The sequence below is a fragment of the Apostichopus japonicus genome, chromosome 5 (assembly GCF_037975245.1).
Source record: "Apostichopus japonicus isolate 1M-3 chromosome 5, ASM3797524v1, whole genome shotgun sequence".
NCBI lineage: Eukaryota > Metazoa > Echinodermata > Holothuroidea > Aspidochirotida > Stichopodidae > Apostichopus > Apostichopus japonicus.
In genome coordinates, this window is record NC_092565.1 from 8,918,225 (window position 1) to 8,941,635 (window position 23,411).

Sequence of the window (23,411 nt, forward strand, 5' to 3'; positions counted from 1 at the left end):
TACATTCTGGCATTGAACAAGCAAAGCGATCCTTGCCAACTTCAAAAGAGTACATTAACATTGGACACACAAATTTCAAGTCTAGAACATTGAACATTGCATGCCAGGGATCAGTTAGTTTCTTTCGGCAGCTATGTTGACCTACATAATGAACAAGAAACACAAATATGTTTCTGAGTTAGCACAGAATCAAAGAATGACAACTGCTTCACATGATGCTCCTTCGAGATGGGAGGGGAAAGGGAGGAGGAGAGGGAGGGACAAGTGAGGGGGGGAGGAAGGGGGAGGGAGCATGCTTTTGGCAATTACAATTTTGGCAAGAATCTTGACTAGGCATGTTACCAGCTAACTGCACTATTTGGGAACAGACAAAATTCAGAGCACAATGGATTTGTTACACAGACAAAGGATATGATTTCTGTGACAAGTATACTGTACTGAGTTGTTCAATTTCTATGATGAAACTCAACAAGCTTATATCAAACAGCAATCATAACATTACCTTCTCAACAGCCTTTGACCTTGCTATTCCAGGGTTACCCTTTTCATGTTTTCTCTTCTTCCCAAGAATAGGGTGCTTCTGACGATTGAGTCGGATTTCAAATGGATTTGATTTGACTTCTCTGTTGGATTTGACCTTTGCCTTCTTTTGAGAAAAGCGTTTCCTGTTTTTGTTCGTCTTCCCCATTTTTTTAACTGAAGTGATAATCAAAAATTCAATTTACATTCTGAATAACAACATGTTTTTTGTTATTTCCCCAGGACTTGGATGAATACAGACCTATAACATACTCACACTATTCGTCTGAATGGGGATCAAAACATGTGTCAGACCAAAATAGCCTAGCCTATACTAGCACTATTTAGTATGTTCAGTAATAGGCTACATAAATAAACTTCACTTATGATAGGAAGGTAATGGCCTGAATAGGAATGTTAGGGTAATATTAATATTAGACTTCAATTAGTTTCCTAGCTCAATAACATGGCTGCATAAACAACTTTTCGCGAAACTACCTCTAACACAGTACACATGTCAAATCTTGGTAATCAGAAGAAGAAAAAATCTCAACTACATTAGGGAAAAAAACCGGGAGGCAAAATCGTATTAATGCCTTTTCTTGCCTCTCAAAATTTTGCAAGTAAAATAGCTGTCACCACTTGTTACATTAAACGTTACCAATAATGCAAACTACCGGTGTTTCTTCAAAGGTATGACCACTTAAATTATCCTAATCCCCACATGGGCAAGGTAAGACTGTTGTAAATATTGTACTATCGCCTTAGAACACATACCACAGAACTGGGTTGAATTTCTGTGACACATATCACGATGCAACTACGTGTCATGAACTTTGCTACAGAAGCTGACCAAATACGTTATGTTAAGGATCTTTTATTATTACAGTATATTACTTTGACTAAATATAAGAAAATAAGGAATATTTTTATTGCTTCAATTTCCATTAGTTTTTAAGAACTTATTTTCCCAGAAGATTTTGTTGAGTTGGTTGTGCTGTCGAGAACTGATATTGCTTTATAAATCTTCTTTTTCTTTCTTTTTTCATTTGGTCAGTGATGTATTCCTGAAACCTTTTTGACTAATCTCTCTAAGAAAAGAATCTCGTGAAGGTTTTTAAAGACCATTTTGGCAATCTGGGATGTCTCTGCAAACGTGATGAAGTTTAGAAAATTGCATATTTATTTCCATAAACTTCCCAATCGGAACAAAGTGAACCGATTTCATCGGACTGCCTCATGCGCTTTCCCCTCTCCGACAGCCATATCCCCCCCCCCCCCCCCCATTATTTGAAACAAGTCGCCGTCCCTGTCTATGCATCCCTTTCTCCATCGCTCTTACAAGAGCCAACTAATAAGGCTAACGAAAAATATGTGCTGTGTCTCTTTAACTCCTTATTCTGTCTAATATTAGTTAAGACATTGATAGAACAATTCATTTCTATGGTCAAAATTGCAAGTTCATGCTAACAAGATGAAGAAGAAGAGAGAAAATAAACATGTTTATATAGAACCTATACCTTCTATTACAAATGAGTTTCTGTGAATACCAGTCGTAAAGTTCATAGCTGCATATTAAATGAATACGTCATTTTGACCTTTGACATCGTTTTGTGTAGTAATTTACAGTGATTATAATGCACCAACGTAGCCGAAAACAACAGATGATGGCACGGAACTAAACAAAAAATGGCCGTATGACCAATGATATACCACGGTAAAAGAACTACTTATGCCTTTTGGCATACTGGTATTACCGTGGATGAGGTTTGTGTCCATAATTTATCTTTGTTTTATCGTTCTTCAACACAGGATCTAATCGTTTTGTTGTTAGGGTTCCATCGATGTTGCTGTTCAATGTAGTGTAACGTTAGTGTTGTTGGAGTCGTACTTAGTCTTATGCTAAGTAACGTATTACTATAGTACAGGTACTAGGCCTAGTACTATAGTAGCACAGTATATTATTGTAGATGTGTACTTTGAGTACCATTTCGATGTGACAAAACAATGAACACATGATACTATTGCAATTACAACTCACAAGGTCTGAGGCCAAAGTCAGGTCTGACAAAGTAAATTGAAGGCACATCTAAGATTCCAAATTGTAAGGCCTATGGAATGAACATAACAAACATTCTAGGCTAAACGTTAAGCTCAGAAGTCAGGGCCTTGGGCTTGGCTAGGCTATGTTGTTAAAAAATGCAGTGTGATAAATCCAAGGTACTGGCCAACCAGTCATGATATACAACTAGCTGAAATGACTTGTAAACATATTATATATAAGCATATTGCCATTGTTTGGAAAAGGTGGGATCCACAATCCTTATCTTGTTATGTAGTCTCAGTTGCATTCCCATCTGCTGTGGGTTTGTCAGTCATCATTATTCTTACATTATATGCCCAACTGATTACTAGGAGTGTGGAGTTATAGTTTTGGTTTTCTTTTGCAATTCAATAGTACGATAAATCTTGCTCTACACATATACAACCAAATAACAGTATTGAAATTTGCACCTTCATGATTATAACTTAAAGCACTTGTGATTGCACATATATATATATATATGATTAAATGAGCTTGCATTCTTTAGATTTGGTCTGGATTTTACAGGCATTTTCATCAGCATTGTTCATTATGTGTGAATGAAATGTACTGGTCTTTATCTATGAGTTAAGCTGAAATTATACAAAATTAAGTTTACATTTCTTTGCAGAATTTGTCATTCACAAACCCCAACTGAATTGTTCTTGAATTAAAGGAGGGCTTAAGCACATGTGACATACTAACCTGTGCTTCAAGACATGGTATAAACAAGTATGCATTCACCTGAGTTAAGATTGCAATGTATATCCTGCTGTAGCACTGATAACTTCAGTCTCGTAAAGATATGAAAGCCATAAAGGTGTTTTCTTGAGACTTGTTTAATCCAAGAGAAATTGTTGCAATTTGAAATGAAGTCTTAACCCTGTGAAATTCGAGGTTTCTTAATTTGCCAGCTCTGAAAAATATCCAAGTCGCAACTGTTCCTTCCTCCTTTTTCAGTTACAAATTGGCAATGTTAACAACTAAGTAACAACACTCATGGTTCAGTTCTCATGTTATGACCATTTGGTGAAATTCACTACAGGCAAACTTGTCTTGTTTTTTCACTTGATTTCATGATCTGTGAATCTTCTTTTCATAGTTACTTATATACGTATTACTGTGTATTAGTAACAATGCCTTGTAACACTTTTACTCCTAAAGTAATTCACACCTTTATGAAGCCAATGAAAATTGTAATTATCTTCCATTTTTTAAAACAGAATTTGTTCAAAGTTGGTTATCAGGTTCGTGGCCATTGCGTGGATACATGATGTCTGAGAGCGGTTTAAGTAAATGGAGATGTGACTACTGTACCTATCTGAATTGGCCAAAAGCACTGAAATGTACCCTTTGCCAAGCTCCACGGCCTGTTCAGCTGATTACTCCTGCAGTCTCCACTGAAAATATTCCAGCTCTTATCAATCCAGATAATGATGCTCAGAGGAGTTCTCTCATTGTTAGGAACAATGAGGCTGGGAGTACCTCCTATACATCAAGCACCTGGCAGTGTAAGTCGTGTACCTACCTCAACTCGGCCAGGTCTGCCAAATGCATCATCTGCAAAGCCGCCCGACTGCCAGCATCTACGAAAAACGAAAACGTTCGCGGCAGATCCTTGATACGTACCAGGGCCTCGCAGGCAGTAGATAACAGCCAAGCAATAAACAATGATCGTAACCGTGTATTATGCCAGTCTACCAAAAAGTGGATCTGTACTGCTTGTACTTACGAAAACTGGCCAAAAGCCAAGAAATGTGTAATATGTATGACGGGGAAAGGTCGCCTTAGCCCAGAAACAGCTTCGTCGGCTGCCAGCTCACAGCTCATTGAAGAGAACCTCAGAAATGTCGGTCCTTCTGCCTCAAAATCGCCCCCCACATCACCACCTCGTAGCCCTTCATCCACTAAAGACAATGCGGCCATTGGGGCCACGTCTGTCCAGGCCCAGAGCCACGGCACCATAAACGTGGATCCCGACAGTAACCCTAAGCAACACTGTCGTAGACTCAGGAGAACTGACTACCTTTTCTTGCAAGCGTGTGTGGGTGTTGTAGATAACAACCCACCAGCTGTAGAAGCGTATCTTAGCTCAGGGGGAAACCCCACCAGACAATTGACTCGTGATGAGGTGTCCATTCTTAATCGAGCAAGTGCCTTTGATGTCGGTCTAACGCTGGTTCACTTAGCCATTCGTTTCAAGCGGGAGGACTTACTAGCAACCATGCTCTCCTTTGAGGTCACAGGTCACCCAGTGAAACGGCCCCCATCTCAAGTTTGTCCAGATCTGTCTGCTGACATCCGTAAAGAGATTGCGCTGTCTCTTAGACAAAGGAAGGGTGATTTTCCATGCTACTTTGTCACAGATATCCTGACCTTTATTCTACCAGGTAAGTGTCCCATATTTTGTGCAGCTTAATTTTGAGTGAATTTGCTACAAATTGCATATATACTGATTGATAACCTTTTTCAAGACATTCATGAAATCAGTGTTAATTTGTCACATAATTTGGTATCGGTGCCAGTATTGGAAAGACTATTTAAATATTCATAAGTGGAAAATTTCTACTTTCTGTACATGTGGTATATGCGTGGTCAGTGCTATGTACAGTGGTCTTTGGTTCCGAATGCTGTTGGAAGGATGCCACTGTAGACTGACAAGAAAAGCCGACTCTTCATCATTTTACTGCACTGGTGCAAGGCAAATATATTTCTTTCTACTCATAACTAGTAACTTAACTGCCATACAGAAAAATCATCTTGGTTTAAGGACCGTAGTCCAGTCTTTAAGAAGTCACTTGGCAGTGGGTCTACCTGCAGCGATGTTAACTACACTTTAACTCTTTAGACCTATCAAAATTAGCTGTAGGACAGCACATTGCATTTTATTTTCTGGCAAGGAGCAGAGGTTGATTAAGTTACTAAATGCCTACAGGTGTTTTTAAGGCCAACATTTGGTAGAATCGGCCCAATCAGTCACCTGCTTCAGGGTGAAGTTCTGGATATTGATAGTCAGCCAGGGCTAGGTGATTTGGATTGTGTACAGTAAGTGCTGCTATGTTATTACTCTAAACTGCACTTACTGTTTATAACAATTTCAACACCCCTGTGCACAAAGACAGAAGGTGGTACAAGAGACAGACACAACAGTTTTGTCAGTGCAGGGAGAGGGGGTGGGGGGGGGGTGAACAGGGACCTGTGGTATTCATTCTTTAGGTTGTTAGCACTGTATCTATCGTTACAGATCTTTTCAATCGTTTAAACGTTTTGGTATTTACCAGACATTGTATTGTGCTCTCATCTCGGCGTGATGTATTTACCTTAGCTGAGTGTTAGTTGGTATTGCTTACCTAGCTCTCTTGTCGTTGTTTACATTCAGTTCTCTTAGTTTACAAACCTCACTATTTGTTCTGTACATTCCTTCATTTTGTTATCAGACTCTTATATAGACCTTCAAATTACCCAAACTTGAGACAACTTGATTTGTTAGCCGGGTAGGTACTACTCACACTTGTCAACAAGTTTTTCAATATAAAGACCCAATGATCTCCACCCAGCATTACACAGATATTTGTTTTAATCGATCCCAGTTTGAAAGTTAAAGCGACATTGCAGTCCCTGAACAACTTGTTGATATTACACGATATGCCTTGGCTACAGTATGCTGCTTGACATCAGTGTCATGATAGGATGTGAACTGTAACCCACAAGGAAATTTTTACTGCAGTTTAACTCCCTTTATAGTTGATGACAGATGATATATGATAATAACAATTTGTGGAAATTAAAACAACTACAGTATGTTCAAGGAATTAAAACAGGGAAATACTTTAACTTGTATGCTTTAGATTCTCCTCTGGGGAGGGGGATGTGGGGGGGGAGCAGTTACCTGACCAGCCTTCCTGCTCACCTGCATATCTTTCAACAGACCTGCTATATAGATTTTCATATAAACTGTACTGTATATGATGCATCCTTAATTATACACACACATGTATATATGTACCCTTTGATTATAATTTCTGTGGAAAATTCATCCCTTAAGATTTCTTTAGTTTTGAGAATTACAGTAGGGTACTTCAGGTTTTTATGGTCAGTGTTTTTGTTACTAATTGCAAGAAAAGAGAGACATTTCATGCACTTAGACTTACTCACTTAACATAAGAACACTTGATTGGTCAATGGGGGTTTATCAATAGCTTCATCAGTGAATCTGAATGGTTGCCATAAGTGTAGCTTTGCTTGTTTATCTGGGAAGGTGCCACTGTTAGGCTTCAAAGTGACTTTCTGCCTACTCTTTTACCTAGCTTCATCTGTGACATGAGGGGCTTACAAAGTGTTATACCATATGCAACTCTCATTGTGAATGTTTGGGTCTATCATCTGACCAATGTTTGACTTCCACAAATTTGTTCCCTTTCTTGGATTTTATAGATTTAAACCTAATCTGTGACTGCATACCAGTTGTTTCTTTAAAATAATTTCACATTCCTGTAGCATAGTCAATGATCAACTCTTTATCTATAGATAGCAGTATACTTTACTTTAGTTGCCAGTGAAGGAAGGATTAATGTTGTCTGCAAAATTTCTTTGAATCATTTGTAATGTTAGTCATGTTACTGCCTTGTTGCTACCAAGTTATTCCAAACTCCATGGAGATTATGAAAGGTTATGGCTGGAAATGCACATGTATTATTCATCAGCCTTACTTTTGTACCAGCCATCCTGCCAGTGGTAGGATAGTAATTGGTGTCATTACCACCCTTAGAATGTCGTGTCACAGGAACTGGTACTGTCTGTACACTGTGTCTTAGTGTTTAACAACTGGTTAATTGCCATTGGGATCCTGTGTTGAGTCTACTCCTCGGGGACCTGGCTTCAATCATCGAGTGTTTATGATCTTTCAAGCACCTATCCAGTCTCCTTAGTCTATTTTAAGAGCATTGTTTTCTCGTTACCGGGCCGATGCTCCAGCCATGAAGGAATTCCATCTTCATTAGTTCATCAGCGTTGAGCAGGAGGAGGGATGTAAAGTATAACGTCAGGATAGATCATGTGAAAAGTGAACATGCTTTTTACCACTAATTGCAACTTTAAGAAAATAATGTAATCCCTGTTTTAGGAAGTAGTTAGTTGATGACTTCTTAATGCATTGGCATTTTAAGTTTAAGTATCCTGGTTTGATTTAGAGATTACATTGTGTCTCTGAAGTATGCGTTTGTGAGGTATGTGTGCATGTGAAGTGTGTGTTTGTGTTCATACATGGAATAATCTCGTTAGATTGGAAGTGTATACATAATTACCAAAGATGCTCTGAGCCGTTTACAGATCTGCCAAGATTGCCAACATAGAAGTGGATGCACAGGGCATGGTGGTGAAGATGTTAAATTGCTATGTTTTGCTGATGGTGTAAATAAAGAGATTGTTAATAGTTTTGTGTTTAGGTATGCTGTTAAGATGCACAGATGATAAACAGAGCTTATCTGTGTGCTAAAGGAAAAAAACAGTTGGTGTTTGGTGATGGTGTTAACATGCACATATAATGAACAGCTGGTGTTTTCTGATGGTGTTAAAGTAAACATCTGGTGTTAGGTGATGGTGTAAACATGCATTTGGCGGTTGTACCAAAATACAATTTGATAATAAAGTGCTGGTGTTAGCTGATGGAGCCATACTGTAGTATACTGATTGAAATAAGTTGGTGTTGGCCTCGCTTGTTTACACTATTGTTTGTACAGTAAACTGTATTTCTTTGGATAAATTTCCTGGTATTATTGTTAACAAGGAGTTACTGTAAAACCACATCTTTTTCATCCAGCCAGTAGCTTAATCCATTTTAGGAACATTAACTGTCTTGAACAAGGTGGACAATATCAATACAGATCAAAGTTGTTCATTGCTTTCTTTTTAGTTTTGAATATTATGAAATTTGTCTTCATTTTTCAACAGTTTTGAGCATTTTTTCTCTATATGCTTTCATATTTGACGCATTGTGAAATGTCAATATCTTATTCTCTTGTCATTTCTCCAATAGAAGGTAATAAAATGAGACTAATGGTTGCATTCAAAAGTAGCTGAACAGACAGACAGACAGGCAGACATACACAGCATGAAACATGCCACTGAACGTGTTGTGGTCACACAATATCTAGTACCAAATGATGAATAATTGAATAATGCAGAAAATATAGGCACATTTAAATGATTTCATTTTAACAGTAACTCCAAATTGGAGTATTTTAGTCTATATTTTCTCACATTTAAGGATATAATATGTATGAAATTAAAGACACGAATTTGGCAATCTGCCAACGTTTGATACATCTTGCATTGTCCCCACCCCCCTAAAAAAAAGTGCAGTGCTTTCATTGGGAACTTAGAAATCCAACAACAAAACATTGTTGTTCACTTGATTAGGTAAGTAAGGTAGCTCGTCATTCGTCCATGCTATTGTACTTACGTATGCTGATAGTTTTACAGATACCTCTCAATGATAGAAGACCTGTTATCCTTGACTTTATGGTCCCTAATAAACCTCTTTAACGGTGCTTAAATTCTATTCTATCTTGCAGAAATTGAATTCTTGCCATCTGTAGTGCGAACACAGCTGTTTGATGAGCTTTTAGACCAAGACGTTCAGAAAGGTAAGTGGACAGCATTAATTTTGTAGAAGTGGATCACAAGTGGAGGAAATCAACTTGTGTTGTTGTGACTTGAGGACTTTAGTAAGTGGACTGACTTCAAACATAAACTGTGAAAAACAAAGAAATTTATAAAAATGCAAAGTACCCTTTTGTGCCTATATCAGCCGGTACTTTAATTAATACAGTCTGGCTAGGGTTTGCAGGCAATCATTTATGTGCATCTTATAGCATTATTATTATTCTGTGCAAAATGGGCAAATTGCTACACAAATTCAAATTTAACTTTTTGTGCACAGTTTGAACCATACTGTATCAATTGCAGTATTTATGGGATGCAAGATTCATAAACTTGGATCCTGCTATCAAAAATGGGAGTGCCAGGCATAAAGTTGGAATTAACACTGTGGCTCATCTAACAACTGCTGCCCAGTGATTGCTACAGTAGATTATAGTGTGCACACACATGTATACAATACATACTGTCATTCACACATGCATGTATACATAAACCATGTAAAATCTATGCAGTGAAGTGACATCTAAGAGTGTAGGGATGTTGTACGAGATGGTAGTCACCAATCTGTAGCAACTAATGCTCAGTGATTACTACAGCAGATTATGTGCACAACCAGGTGTACATACATACAGCCATACACACATGCATACACACACATCATCAACAGATCTGCACAGTGAAGTGATAATCTCAAAATGATGGAACGTTGAAGGAGATAATTGTAGCCAATTAGAGTAGGCAAGACTATAATTCATTAAGCACTGTTCTGGACAGCTGGTCCTGGCACCCTCCCCCCCCCCCACCTCTCCAAAGAGAGAAGCATTGGCCAACTTGCATGTTGGTTTAATAAAATGCAGAATATCTCCCTAAGAGGCTGGTTGTAAACCATGCATAATAAAACCTGTTCATTTTGAATTGAGATGGTTGCTCAGATACAAGACAAATTTAGAAGATCTACATACAGTATGCTCTTGAAAGATTCACAAGCTGTGCAGTACTGCATATCATATTAAAATATCTTTGACGCAATCTCGCTTTGTGTCAATCAATTCATTATACTGAATACTAGATATTCTAATTGCACTGATGCTCCAAGATAGTACAACCTTAACGACAGTGAGATGGTTATAACAGGCCATATTTATTTTAAATTAGCCAAGTTTTCATGTGACATAATATATTTACTTGCGAGAAACCACACTTGCTAGTGATTGATATGTAATGCAAAACAACAAGACCCCAAAACAGTAGGGGAGTAGCGGTTTGAAATCAGAGTTTTTGATTTGGTAAGGGGTACACAAGGGGAGTAATGAAGACCATATCATCCTCTGACAGTAAATGTTGGAGCCTAGAGGGGGTGTGATGTGGAACAGGTCACTGATAAAGTACTTGTGCAGATAAATGAATTGTGATGTAACACCAGTAGCATAGTTTAATATTCAAACCAGGTCATTTTTGGAATTATGTTAATTATAAACCATCTTGGATACATCAGCTCATAATGTCAGCACAATTCCATTAACGATAAAGTTGCCAGTAGTGACTGTAGTTAACACCATGCAGAATCTGTTGTTTGTCAAAATTGAAAATTTATGTCAAAAAAAAGAAACTTTGTGTAATTATATGTAGCACTGTTATACAGTGCAAATTACCGAGACAGGGTACAGCATTGATGGCCTTCTGTGTTCCCATGAAAGGGTTTATTGACTTCCTGGTTGCATTAGTTCTGTGTTGGGATTCATTGCTGCGATGTTCTACGGTATGTTTAATTTAGTACTCAACACCTGCCAAGAAATATTGGCTCAAATCAACAGTATGAGTCATCCTGATAGCTGTATTGTTTTGTGTAGTGATGATATAAGTGTTCTGTACATGACATACATATTACTGAACAGCATACTGTATAACCAGTGGCAACCTCTATGCATTACCAATAACCAGGGTATGTGTATGTACATTCCTCTATGTCGACACAACAGAACTGTTTGGGAGGTTTGCAGACTGTATGTCTCAGAGAAAGAATGACCGATAGTTGACGATAAGAGCCCTCACCAGGGAGGATGGGGAGGGGGGGGGGAGATGGGAAGAGGAAGGATGGGAATGGGAAAAGAAGGAGGATGGGAAGGGAAAGATGGGAAGGATGGGAATGGGGAAGATGAGAATGGGGGAGGATGAGAAGGGCAGAGGATGGGAAGGGGGGGGAGTATGGAACAGGGAGAGGATGGGAAGGGGAGAGGATGGGAATGGGTAAGGATGGAGGATGGGAAAAGATGGAGGATGGGAAAGGATGGAGGATGGGAAGGGGGGAGGATGGGCATGGGGGAGGATGGGAAAGGTGGAGAATGGGAATCGGAGAGAATGAGATGGGGGAGGATGGGAAGGGGATGATGGGAAGGGGGGAGGATGTGAATGGGAGAGGATGGGAAGGATGGGTAGGGGAGAATGGGAAGGGGGACGGGTGGGAATGGGGGAGGATGGGATAGGTGGGAATGGGGGAGGATGGGATAGGTAGAGGATGGGAAGGGTAGGAAGTGGTTGTTAGGAGGAGAGGGATTGTGAGGTGGGTTTTGAGGAGACATATTTCTTTCACACACTTCCTTCACAAACATAATTTGAGGATGTGGCTAATTGGGCGGGCCACCTGTAGGTTTACACAGAAGAGAGCTTCAATGTCAAATACATGTACTGAATGTTCATTAACATAAAGGGAGTTGTTGAAGACTCGCAAGTCTGCGTTCCATATTGGGAAACTAATATTAGGGATGATGTCATTTTAAGTAGTTGATATAGTACAGAACCATTGTTCTATGACTGGTTTGTTATATTAAAACTGTACAAATATTTAATAGATCTGTATTCTTTATTCTGGGTCAAAACATAAAGATATAGTATTATTGATGTATATTCATATTTAAGTCTTTAAAATGTTTAATGTCCTGTTGAGAATTTAATGAATTAAAATAATTAGGACAGAAAGTAGCATTCATGTGGGTATTAATTAGTTAAGCCTATGGTGATTCATCATATGTAAGCCAATAATGCATGCGTACCAAATTAATACATACCACTACAGTACAGTTAACAAATGAGTTAACAATGTTCAAAGTTCACAGTGTAGAACCAGACTGTTGAATTCCTAGATTTATTAATCTTAAGAAGCTGTCCGTTGTTAGTGCATTTCGTAGTCACCTCATTTGAGATAACCATATTAAATGGTATAATTAAACAATAAGCGCTGAATAAATGTCATTAATCTTAATTACCTGAACATAGTCATGTGATTGGTAATTGGCTGTAATTAGATTGCTTTCAGGTTTCATGAGAGAAAGAAATATGTTTCAACTTTTCAACTGATCAGGACTTGTTTTAGTTAAATATGCCTCAAGTACTACTGTATCAATGATATTTGAAAGAGGGAAGCGTTTAACTGTGCGAGAAAGAAGTGTTGTTCTTACGTGAATTTTATGACTTGTATCTGACCTTTGCGGTAAAACATAATATACAATGGCATAGATGATGGCTGTTCCTACATCCAGTAGATTGATACTACCATAAACTAGCAGGTTTTGTTTTACCTCAAATAGTTAACTTTTGTTTCAAATAGAAAGTGAAAATGTCCAGAATTTTAACAATTTCTGATTGACAATGTATTCAATGATGACTTAGGATATATAATTCTTTGATAATTGCGATCTTATTTAACTCCATACATGAAGCTGGTTTGCTATTTATGTATTATATATTTACTCTGTACATTAAGCAGGTTTGCTATTTATATATTATATTAACTCCAAGCAAGTTTGCTATTTATATGATATATTAACAAATGCGAACATCTGCCTTATAAACCGAAGTTGTTATGATCCATATGGTAAAAGTCTGATGTTTTTCTTCCTCTCATTTTAACAGAATTGGAACAAGAGTCACAGATAATAAATTGGAGTATTGAGATCGGTAACACACTTGGTGGAAGACTCTTTGCTTTGTGGAACAGAACAGCTGGTGACTGCCTTTTAGATTCGGCTCTGCAAGCTACCTGGGGTGTATTTGACACAGACGGTACCCTGAGGAGGGCCCTGGGAGATAGTCTCAATGAAGGCGGGGAACGGTGAGCTATTCTTTGACATTCTTGAATTTCTTGTATAGGATCACTTTTAGGAAAACAAATTGTTTTCTTGATTTTTTACCATTACAAACAAGAACTACAAGTCCTAGGTACACACTTCAATACCAATAATATATTTTCCGAATTTATCCACATGATGAGGGGGGCTCATCAATTAAAGTGGCTGTACTGTCTAGTTTAGCACAGTCCATTACAAAACCTGCTAACTTCCTCACAAGGTGTCAACTGCAATAATACAAGACTTTTTGTGGCCTCAGATAACTTGTTTACAATGTATTAAATATGTCAGGGACTTATGGACTTCCTCTTTCGCTGACATATTTTTATTTTGTAATATGAAGATAACAGAACCTCTTTTGATAAAGGTAGTAGTAATGAATAAGTATCTACCTGCCAACGTAGCTTGTTAACAGTTTCTTACAACTGTTCCCAAACTGGCCAAGTTATAGGTAATCTCTGTGAAAGGTGATAATTGCTAAGTGGTGGATAATATCATTCAGTCTTACCATCAAATTCTAACGTCATGAAAATGCTCATTTTTCACACATTTTGTTTCTTGGAAAAGCAATTTGCATGTTTTAAGACAGAAAAAAAATATTGCAACTATTAAAGGCTTCTATATCGCAAGAATTTTAAACTTGGACAAAGTTGTAACTGCATGATAGATTGGTGTATGACTTGTAAAAGTGCACAGTTTTTGGTATGACAATTCTTTGTACCCAATTCTGTTGAAAATTGACCAAAATCAATGCCTAAAGCTGTGTTAAGAAATATCCACTTGTCTCTCTGCATAATAGTAACTTAAAACAGGTTAGAGGAGTCATTATATATCAAAACGTGGCATTAATCTAATAAATGCATGTATACTTGAATGCCTTTCCTTCAAAGGAATCCAATTTTTGTTCTGAAACAGCAGTTTTGCACACTCCCCAGAGGTCTCTTTACCAGCTTGGGTCAAAATTAACTTCATTAAATTTACTACTACAAGGTGACTTTCTCTCAGCTCAAGATGTAGGCAGGAAGGTAGTTAATACATTTTCTGTGGTAACAACCTGAGCAAAAGGTCAACGATTATCAGTTCAGCCTGGGACTGGAAATTAATATAAGGAAAAGTTTTCCAAACAAACAGATGTTTTCAGATATTGGACACATTTATTCTGGTTTTAATTTTTCGATAAGTGGCAAGGACCTGCTGGGAGGGTTTATATCCCTTATTGTTTTGAATTGGTGTCAATAGGCCAATGTATTAAAAAATACATATTCATGATATTAATGACCAACCACTCCCCTCCCTCACACATACAACCAGTTAAGTCGGTGTTCTTTTATCGATTATTCTTCTTTGTTTTTTGGTCTAAATTCTTGTTCAAAAACAGGGGGGGGAGTCATTTTTTCACCCCCCCCCCTTAAAACCAAGAGGTCACAGATATTGTGGTTCTTCTCCCATTTCAGGTTCTACGAGAGGTGGAAAGCATACGAGTCGATGCAGATAGAGAGCATGCAGTTTACATTAGATGATGAACAGTGGCTGCAAGACTGGACTCTAATGTTAAGCCTCGCCGGACAGCCTGGTGCTGCCCTTGAACAAACACACATCTTTGCTCTGGCTCACATCTTAAGACGGCCTATCATCGTGTACGGGGTCAAATTCATCAAGAGCTTCCGTGGTGAGAATCTGGGCTATGCAAGGTTTCAGGGTAAGTATCGGTCACAGTTGTGTGTGTGTTTAAAATCACCAAAGGATTGGTCTCTGACAAATAGTGTTCAGTGAGGGCCATTGTACGACTAGTGTGTATTGTGGTAGCCAAAAGTTTGTCAATTAATAAAGTAGTTTTTTGTTCAGGTGGGCAGAGTACTTATTAATTACCCATATAATAATACCCTGGAGGCCAAGGGATAATGCAGGATAGTGGGTTATATTTCTTGCCTCTTACTTCCGTCCAGTTAGTAGTGTATCTATCTCCTTTATTCCTGCTTCCATTATCACTTCTTGAGCTAGCCCAATGACAGACCAGCTGTCAAACTCTGGAATCTGATGGCCCATCACACTGTTGAGAATCCCCATTGTTTTTTTTGTGGTTGACGGTGATTAGAGGTTAAAACTGAAAATCTTGTAAACATGGTATTTAAAGAAGGATCACTTAGTTACACTGCATTCAGGTTAGCGAACTTAGCGCCATCCTCCACTTTTCCATAACTCTACCATTCAGAAATGTAGCAGCTTATTCTTAGAATTTATGTTTAAATGCTCACAACAGTAGCACTCGCCGTTTGTCTTCTAGACCCAGTCTCTCCCAGAGATTGGTTTCTGGTTTAGAATTCCTTCACATACTTTTAAATACTGTGTCTTCACCTGTTACCTTTAATTAACATCCTTTTTTTGATTCCCCAGGTGTTTATCTGCCCTTATTGTGGGAGCAGAGTTTTTGCTGGAAAACGCCCATCGCTCTGGGATACACTAGAGGGCATTTCTCAGCTTTGGTTCCCATAGGAACAGAATCAGAAGACAACCTTGGAGCTGGTGCTAATTTAAATACAAGTGACGACACACAGACCGTCTACCTGCCATTGACCGATTATGAGGGCAAACTATTGCCTGTTCACTTTATAACACCTTTAGAGGTAAGTGGAATTATATACCAGCAATAAATTTTAAAAGGTAACAAAAAATAAAACAAAATGAATTGTTCATTACTGGTATTTGCTGCCCCACTTGCTAAGTACATCTAGTCCATGTAGAGTGTTTTGAGATGGAGACGTTCTTGTATGTAAAGCACTATATAATGCATATATTATTTATTTATTATTATTTATCTAGGAACAGACAAATAGAGTTGGTCCTGGTGTTTTGACAGTAAACAGAATAATATACCTTTGCAGCTGTTTTGACAGTCATTTTTAACATCTTTGGCATGTATTTTGTATTCCTGTATGTTATGGTGACATGAGAGTTCATGTGCAAGCTGCAGACTGCATAATGATGATGACTTGTAACATTGTAGGTCAAGGCTGGCTTTGTTGAAATCCAGGTTTATAAGTATCACAGATGTGAACTCATTGTAGAAGAGCACCACCATGTACAGCCACACAGTCATGATGTATTGTCACAAAGTATTCAGAATGGGTTTATATCACCTTATCAATGTAGCATTGAAATATAAAGACATATCGTCCATTGCTCCTTACATTGCTCATTACCACTGTAATGTGAACAAGGACTTTCATGGCAGGTTTATAGATTCCTAGTGAACTAGAAATTAAAACCTTGAAAAAGATGTCTTGTATGAATGAAAGCATGACCTACATGAATGATAACATGAGGAGGTGGAACTTTGACATTGTCAAGGTTTATTCTGTTGCGTATTTGGTTCGGTGATGCTTTTAGATGAGAGATATCTCACCTCTCGATGTTTGAACTTTTACAGGTTGGGACAGAAGAGAAACTGCTCAACGATTGGCTGGACTGCTGCAGTACACCGGGAGGCTTGATGGTCGCCCAGCAGATTCACCACAAGAAACGACCCGTTCTGATTGGTCAGATGGTTGAAGAATGGTTGCAGCGATACAGAAGGATTGCTCAACAGCTTTGACAGTTAGCCCCGGGCTAGAGAGCTAACTTTAAACCTGTTACTGCTGCTACACTACCAACCTTGTAAATTTATAACTTCATGGAGGTGCCACGTGACCTATTTCTACCAGAGGGGTTTATCAGTTTGTGGTGGATTGACTTTTGCATAACATGACAGGTGACTCGTCACTGGTATCCCTGGCGATCGTGTCCGGCAATCATGTTTTAAGTCTTATTGGTTTGTTTGCTGTGGAGAGTTGTAAAAAGCGTCCCCTTAAGACACTCTGACTATAACGAGATACTACTTTGGGAATATTTCTCCATCTAAAACATTTCTGTCTGTCATTGTTTATTAGTTCCAACTTCTTGTCTCACAATAGAAGGTAACCATGACAATCGCTTGTAAAAGTGTTTTATCTTGTGAAAGATCACCTTTATCTACTTTCAAAGTGTTTTTTTTTCACTCTTGAATTGTGAACAAACTTAAAGCAACTGCAAAGTTTCTCTGAGAGCAACAATATTTGCGATCTCGGTTTTTAGGATGTGTTGTAAACTTTCCTAAAGAGAGGAAGGGAGAAGGCATATATTACTTTACGGTATTTAACCGTTCATACACAAGTCACAATTCTCATGGCATCTGTTCTCTACTGCATTCCTGGGTTTGATGACAATGAAATTGAGACTGTGTGTGACTGTGTACGCAGTATACTTAATTGGTTGTATTACATGGGTCAAAGGTCATTACTCTCCATGTCATCAGCATGTTATGTCAGATGAACAGCATACCTCTGTAGGTATAGCCAAGTAGGCCAAAGGAATAGTGTGCATAGACATGTCAGATTGAAACATTCACCCAAAATTGTGGGTTCAGTTAACAGAAAGAGTAAAACCTAAGGGAACATTCCTTTCAGTTTTCTAAGTTGGTCATAAACATTGCCTAGTTTATTTCAACTTCATCATATGGACTTGGCTACAATCCAGTAGATTTTGGACTTTTATGTCAATATGATTGTCAAACTAAACCGGTCATTCTCATGCTTCAGAAAGTTGAAAATGTTTGAAAATATCTGAAGGACAGATAAGTGTCTTTAATTTTCCTGCCATGATGAAATTTGCAAAGCTGATGGATCATGGTTTGGATAAATAAATGGTTTTAGAACTTCTTGAGTGGATGCTTCTCAAAGTCCAGCTACAGTGAAGGTGCATGGAAGTAAACCATGAGATTATTAGGGGTTTGTTGAGGGTGGTGTGGGGAGGGGGTGGGGTGATGGAAGAAGGGGTATGGATGAAGGGTGTCAGCATGTACCACACTGATGGCATCTAAGGATGAATGTTCATCAAACAGACAACCAGCAATGATATTGTTTGTGCTTATGTAACAAACTTCAAAGTAAGTTTGGATGTGCAATTTTAATTTCATTTGTAATATTTTTCTAGATTTAGTATTAAAAGTAGGTGTCGTCTTTATGAGTGCATGAATCTGTCTCTGTCCTTTGTCAGCAAAAGAAAAGAAAAAAAAGGGGGGAAAGGGTTAAGTTGGTTTGTAGCTTGACTGGCCATCCAGATCGTTGAATATTTAAATCTTATTTCTAAATCTTTTTTTTCTATCATTTTTTTTTGTTTTTTTGTTGGTGAAAAGTAATGAAAATATATTAATATAATTAGTAAATGTTCTTCCACTGTCGATGTTGAGCAAGGGTATTTAAAGATGGTGATTCAGTCTCGCCCAGATAATTACTGCCTGCCTCCAAAATGAATTGCGACAAAGCAGATGATTAATTTGTTGATGTGATTAAAGAGTCGAACGAAACCGGTAGCTCGATGTTATAGAAATAGTCTACAAAATAACGGAATATAATATTTTTGCTAATCAATTGACATTATTCCTACTTGTAAAATTTATCAGTATCAGGGATTTTAGTGTATTTGTAAATGTTATGGAAGCCTACAAAAGATAATCAAAATTTTGGGAGTTTTCAAATTTAAAAAAATAGTGGAATTAGTTTATTCATTTGAAGATATAGAATAGACTGAAATTGATACCACACATAGGGATAGTGTACGTGTAATCTAGTAGCTCTACGTGAAACCAGTTTTTCCCTGTGTTTTTGGCACACATACTTTAACATATACATTTTATCTTGACCCCCCCTTTTTTTTTTAACGGCTAAAAGGAAAGCATTTCGTTAAGCTACTTAGCATGTATAATGGTAACCTGAAAAGTGACTTGATGGTTCTATTCTTCAAAGATGGCGCACCCCTTTGATATCAACGAAAAATTATTTTATATTTCTTAAAACATCAACAGTGATCTCCATCTTAGTTTTTGTGTTATGTTGTAATAATATCTAGAACTCAATTTAATTGTCCTTACTAAAAACCGTCTAACAATCTGGTTTAGTTTAATAAGACCACCTGTCCACCCTACTGTGTCAATGTATTCATGTGTGTATTTTCTAATGTGTGTAATTTTTTTTTAAAAGATTTTTGTGATTTTACAGTATTTTGTTTTACAGCGAAATGAATGCTAACGTTTTCAGTTTTCTCATCATGTTTTGCACTCGCTTGAAGACATTTTTACCAACTGCATCCTTATTCTATTTTCTTTTGACAATTGAGCAACTTCAATTTTTTAAATGTTTTGTGTAGATCTAAAGAAGGAATTAATTCTGTGTGTGAGTGAGTGACAGTTACCTTTCCAGAAATTGGAAGGTATTTTGGGAACGGATTGCATTTAGGTACAACAGCGAGAAATACAGTGAGAATGAAAAACGGAAAAGGCGACTCGACTCCAAGTGAACTCTTTTTTTAGTCTCCTGTGTTTATGCAACATGAAAATATTGATAGAATTGTCCCAACAATTTTTCTTTGGTACTGCAGACTTTTGTAACCCCTAAGTATACTTTTTATTTTTTCAACTCAAAGTAGTTACATGTGAAAACTAACACATTTGCAGCTGTAATAGGGTGACCACATTTTTGGTTTCGATGATAATCGTAACCTATGCATACATGATGGTGTATGTGTGTGAGTGCGTTCGTGACGCCAAGCTTGTAAACATGATACCTCAAGAAGGAAAGGTCAGAGCAATTCATATTTGATGTGCAGAAGTACCACATTGACTACAAGAAGCCTATTGTTTTTTTTGTGGAGGTCAAAGGCCATTTGGAGTCACCAGGGGTCAAAGTGTGAAAACCTTGTAAACACGATATCTCAAGAAGAAAAGTTTGGGTGGACCTCATATTTAGTGTGTAGAAGAACCATATTAAGTACAAGAAGCATTTTGTTTTTGGTGGAGGTCAAAGGTCATTTGGGGTCACCAGGGTTTAAAATTGTGAAAACCTCATAAACACCATATCGCAAGAAGGGAATCATGGGCAGACTTCATATTTAGTGTGTAGAAGTACCACATTGTGTAAAAGAAGCCTATTGTCTTTGGTGGACGGCAAAGATCATTGAGGTCATCAGGGGTCAAATTGTGAAAACCTTGTAATCACGATATCTCAATACTGGAAGCTTGGGCCGACCTCTTATTTAGTGTGAAGAAGTACCACATTGAGTTAAAAAAGCCTATTGTTTTTGGTGGAGGTCATCAGAGGTCAAATCGTGAAACCCTTGTAAACATGTACACCCTCACTATACATTACATCGAAATCATGAAGAACACTGCTCATGTTACATCATCAAAACCACAATGCATATTTGCATTCTGGTTTTGATGGTAATCGTGTAAGTGGGTTATTTGTGATGACAGAGGAAACCCAAAAGTGATGGACTTTGATTTGGGTGTAAACCAGGATGTGGTGTGCAGAGGCACAACCAAATTTTGCTCCCTTTTTTATTCCTTGGCCGAAGGCTCAAGGAATCTATGCGATGGTGATTGCGTGTGTGTTTATTTGACGCCCTTGGCTCATAAACACGATAATTCAACAATGGCAAGTCATACATTGTACAAAATGCGCCATAGTGAGTAGATGAACCCTTATGATTTTGGTGCTCATCTCATGAGTAATGAGGTCACAGGTCAAACATGAAAATCTCCAAATGCTTATAACTCCGCAACCGAAAGTCAGAATTTATTCATACTTTGTAATAAGTGTTGGTAGAAAGTGGGCACATGGTAACATATGTTCAAGTTGATATTATGCATATTTATGAGGGGGCAGGGCTTAAGTTTATTTTCACTTAAATAAACTTAAGTAAACAAGGTTACTGAACAACAACAAGTTGGATTGAAGTCATACTTGATACATTTATGCGCCATAGTGAGTAGAAGAGCCCTATTGATGTTGGTGCTCATCTCAAGTATATTAATGATGTCACAGGGTCAAATGTAAACATTTTAAGAAGTTGATATTATGCATATTTATGAGGGGGGGGGCTTTAGTTTATTTTCACTTAAATAGCTTGTAAACAAGGTTACTGAACAACGACAAGTTGGGTTGAAGTCATATTTGGTACATATATGCGCCATAGTGAGTAGAAGAGCCCTATTGAGTTTGGTGCTCATCTCTAGTATATTAATGATGTCACAGGGTCAAATGTAAACATTTTAAGAATCGAATCATACTTTGTGTGAAGGTATTGGTAGATAACGGGTATATGATATGTTCAATGTGATATTATGCACATTTATTAGGGGGCAGGGCTTGAGTTGATTTTTGCTACAAATAGCTTGTTAACATGGTAATTAGTTAACATATTTAGTAGATAGGTCCACAGTCAGTGAAAGAACCTTGCTGATCAAGTTTTATGACAAAACAAAAGCTTGGGATTATAATCTCAATTGGCAAGGAATCACAATATGCCCACTGGCTTTCTGGTTAAGATTAAGAACACTGTTACACCGTGGCGGGCCACTGAACTATTACCATTGAGGAGCTGTAGAAGACCGGAGAAGAAAGAACGGGAAACACTTGGTGTAACAGTGCATAATGGCAATTTTGCAACAGTTTATTTCATGTCAGCTCAATAACAAGAACATATGAAATATTAACGGGCCCTCCTTTGATATCTTAATTCTTTGGCATCTGATTCCACCTAGTTTTACAGTTCAGCAGAACTAATTATTACATATACTTTTCCATACTATCAAGGAAATATGTATTACTTCACCGAGGTCTTAACACACACTCAGAATGATTCACACTCAGAATGATTAAACTATATGCACTAGTAATACCATCGTAGCAGACGATGTATTTCAGGGGGTTCCCCTAATGACGACATCAATCGTGCCGTCACTTAACAGTGACCACGAGGCTATGGCTGCCATGATCATACAGCCATAGCCTACACTTTTATCACGTATGAACAAATGCTGCACACAGACACCTTCAAAATGGTCACTCCTGCATTATATCAAAACTCTAAAAACACATAATTAATCAATATCAACTGTAATTAATAATAACAACTGTAATCCTTCATCCTATATCCATTTTCCCAGTAAAATAGCTTACAATCCCTGACGGAAAATAGCTTTGTGAACACTGCGATCCCCATGTACTCTACGGTAGTTATTACGCTACGTTAGCATGTACACACACAGTATACTAACAACCTAACGGGCATGAGCTTACGCATGCACTACGATACATAAGTATAACTTTTACAAATAATACAGTTTATTCCTTACTTATTTGCTGCTTAAATAAACCAATATATTGAAGACCTCTAAACATTTACGATGGGCTTAGTAGTACTTGATTTAGTCAAAAGGTAGGATTTAAAGACCAACTTACCTGGAGAAGAGAGAACAGGAAAAACTTGGGTGTAACAGTACATAATGGCAATTTTGCAACAGTCTCTGCATATGGGTGTTCCACACTATGGACCGCCAAATGCACATTATATATGAAATTTTGGTGGGATCCCAAATTTCAAGTTTTAAGTTAATGTAGACTCCGCCCCTCTCCTTGGCCATGGTTTCAATGAAGCTGACTGCCATATTGAGGGTCTGTCAGGAGTCCTACCCTAGAAATATACATTAAGATGACAAATTGGGCATTTCAGGGCATAGTTTAGACCATAAATAAGGTCTATAGTTATGTTTAATTGCAAGGTTGTGCTAATGACTGAATGACTCTATTCAAATGTTTTGTGCCAGGTTGAAAAGAGGGTGGGGAGGGGGGGGGGAGGACACCCACAAAGCCTTAGATCTGCACCAGAAATTGTAGTCAAACAGGTGGATGAGTGTGTGTGTGTGATGCATTGTTTGTAAATACGATATCTCAAGAAGGTAAAATTAGACCAATTTCATAATTGGTGTGTAGGAATACCACATTGAGTAGATGAACCCTATCATTGTTTTCTGAAGGTCAAATGTCATTTGGGTCACCAGCAGTCAAACACTGGAAACCATTTCAACATGATAGGGTATCTCATGGTAGAAATCAGGACATTTATATTATAATAGCTGTTTCTGGTGAATAAGCTGAAGTCTATTGCAATGA

At 37.8% G+C, this 23,411-nt stretch overlaps 2 protein-coding genes across 5 annotated transcripts in view; one reads left to right on the top strand and one right to left on the bottom strand.

Moving 5' to 3' along the window:
• Positions 1 to 22,763, bottom strand: part of LOC139967551 (nucleolar protein 14-like) — a 37,019-nt gene extending 14,256 nt beyond the window's left edge. The window contains exons 1-2 of one of the 4 annotated variants that reach the window (XM_071971461.1): positions 22,701 to 22,763; positions 503 to 696 (exon numbers count right to left, since the gene is read on the bottom strand). In XM_071971461.1, the coding sequence (XP_071827562.1) occupies positions 503 to 696; positions 22,701 to 22,743 (237 nt within the window). In that variant the 5' untranslated portion in view covers positions 22,744 to 22,763. Of the gene's footprint in view, positions 1 to 502; positions 697 to 1,125; positions 1,317 to 22,700 lie in introns of those variants that run through there. The other 3 variants (XM_071971462.1, XM_071971465.1, XM_071971463.1) reach the window with 3 other exon arrangements.
• Positions 2,121 to 19,735, top strand: LOC139967552 (ubiquitin thioesterase zranb1-like). Its single transcript, XM_071971466.1, has 7 exons — positions 2,121 to 2,286; positions 3,826 to 4,992; positions 9,175 to 9,246; positions 13,172 to 13,370; positions 14,841 to 15,085; positions 15,781 to 16,010; positions 16,814 to 19,735. Exons 2-7 carry the CDS (start codon positions 3,873 to 3,875, stop codon positions 16,976 to 16,978), a joined length of 2,031 nt encoding a protein of 676 aa, XP_071827567.1. The 5' UTR covers positions 2,121 to 2,286; positions 3,826 to 3,872; the 3' UTR covers positions 16,979 to 19,735.
• Positions 22,764 to 23,411: the final 648 nt, after the last annotated feature.

What these genes read in the sequence shown, in the direction of transcription:
- LOC139967552 (XM_071971466.1), top strand. Translation starts at nt 3,873, where the DNA reads ATGATGTCTGAGAGCGGTTTAAGTAAATGGAGATGTGACTACTGTACC. An exon ending in CCTGACCTTTATTCTACCAG is followed by an intron (nt 4,993 to 9,174) that starts GTAAGTGTCCCA and finishes TCTATCTTGCAG; the next exon opens with AAATTGAATTCTTGCCATCT. An exon ending in AGACCAAGACGTTCAGAAAG is followed by an intron (nt 9,247 to 13,171) that starts GTAAGTGGACAG and finishes TCATTTTAACAG; the next exon opens with AATTGGAACAAGAGTCACAG.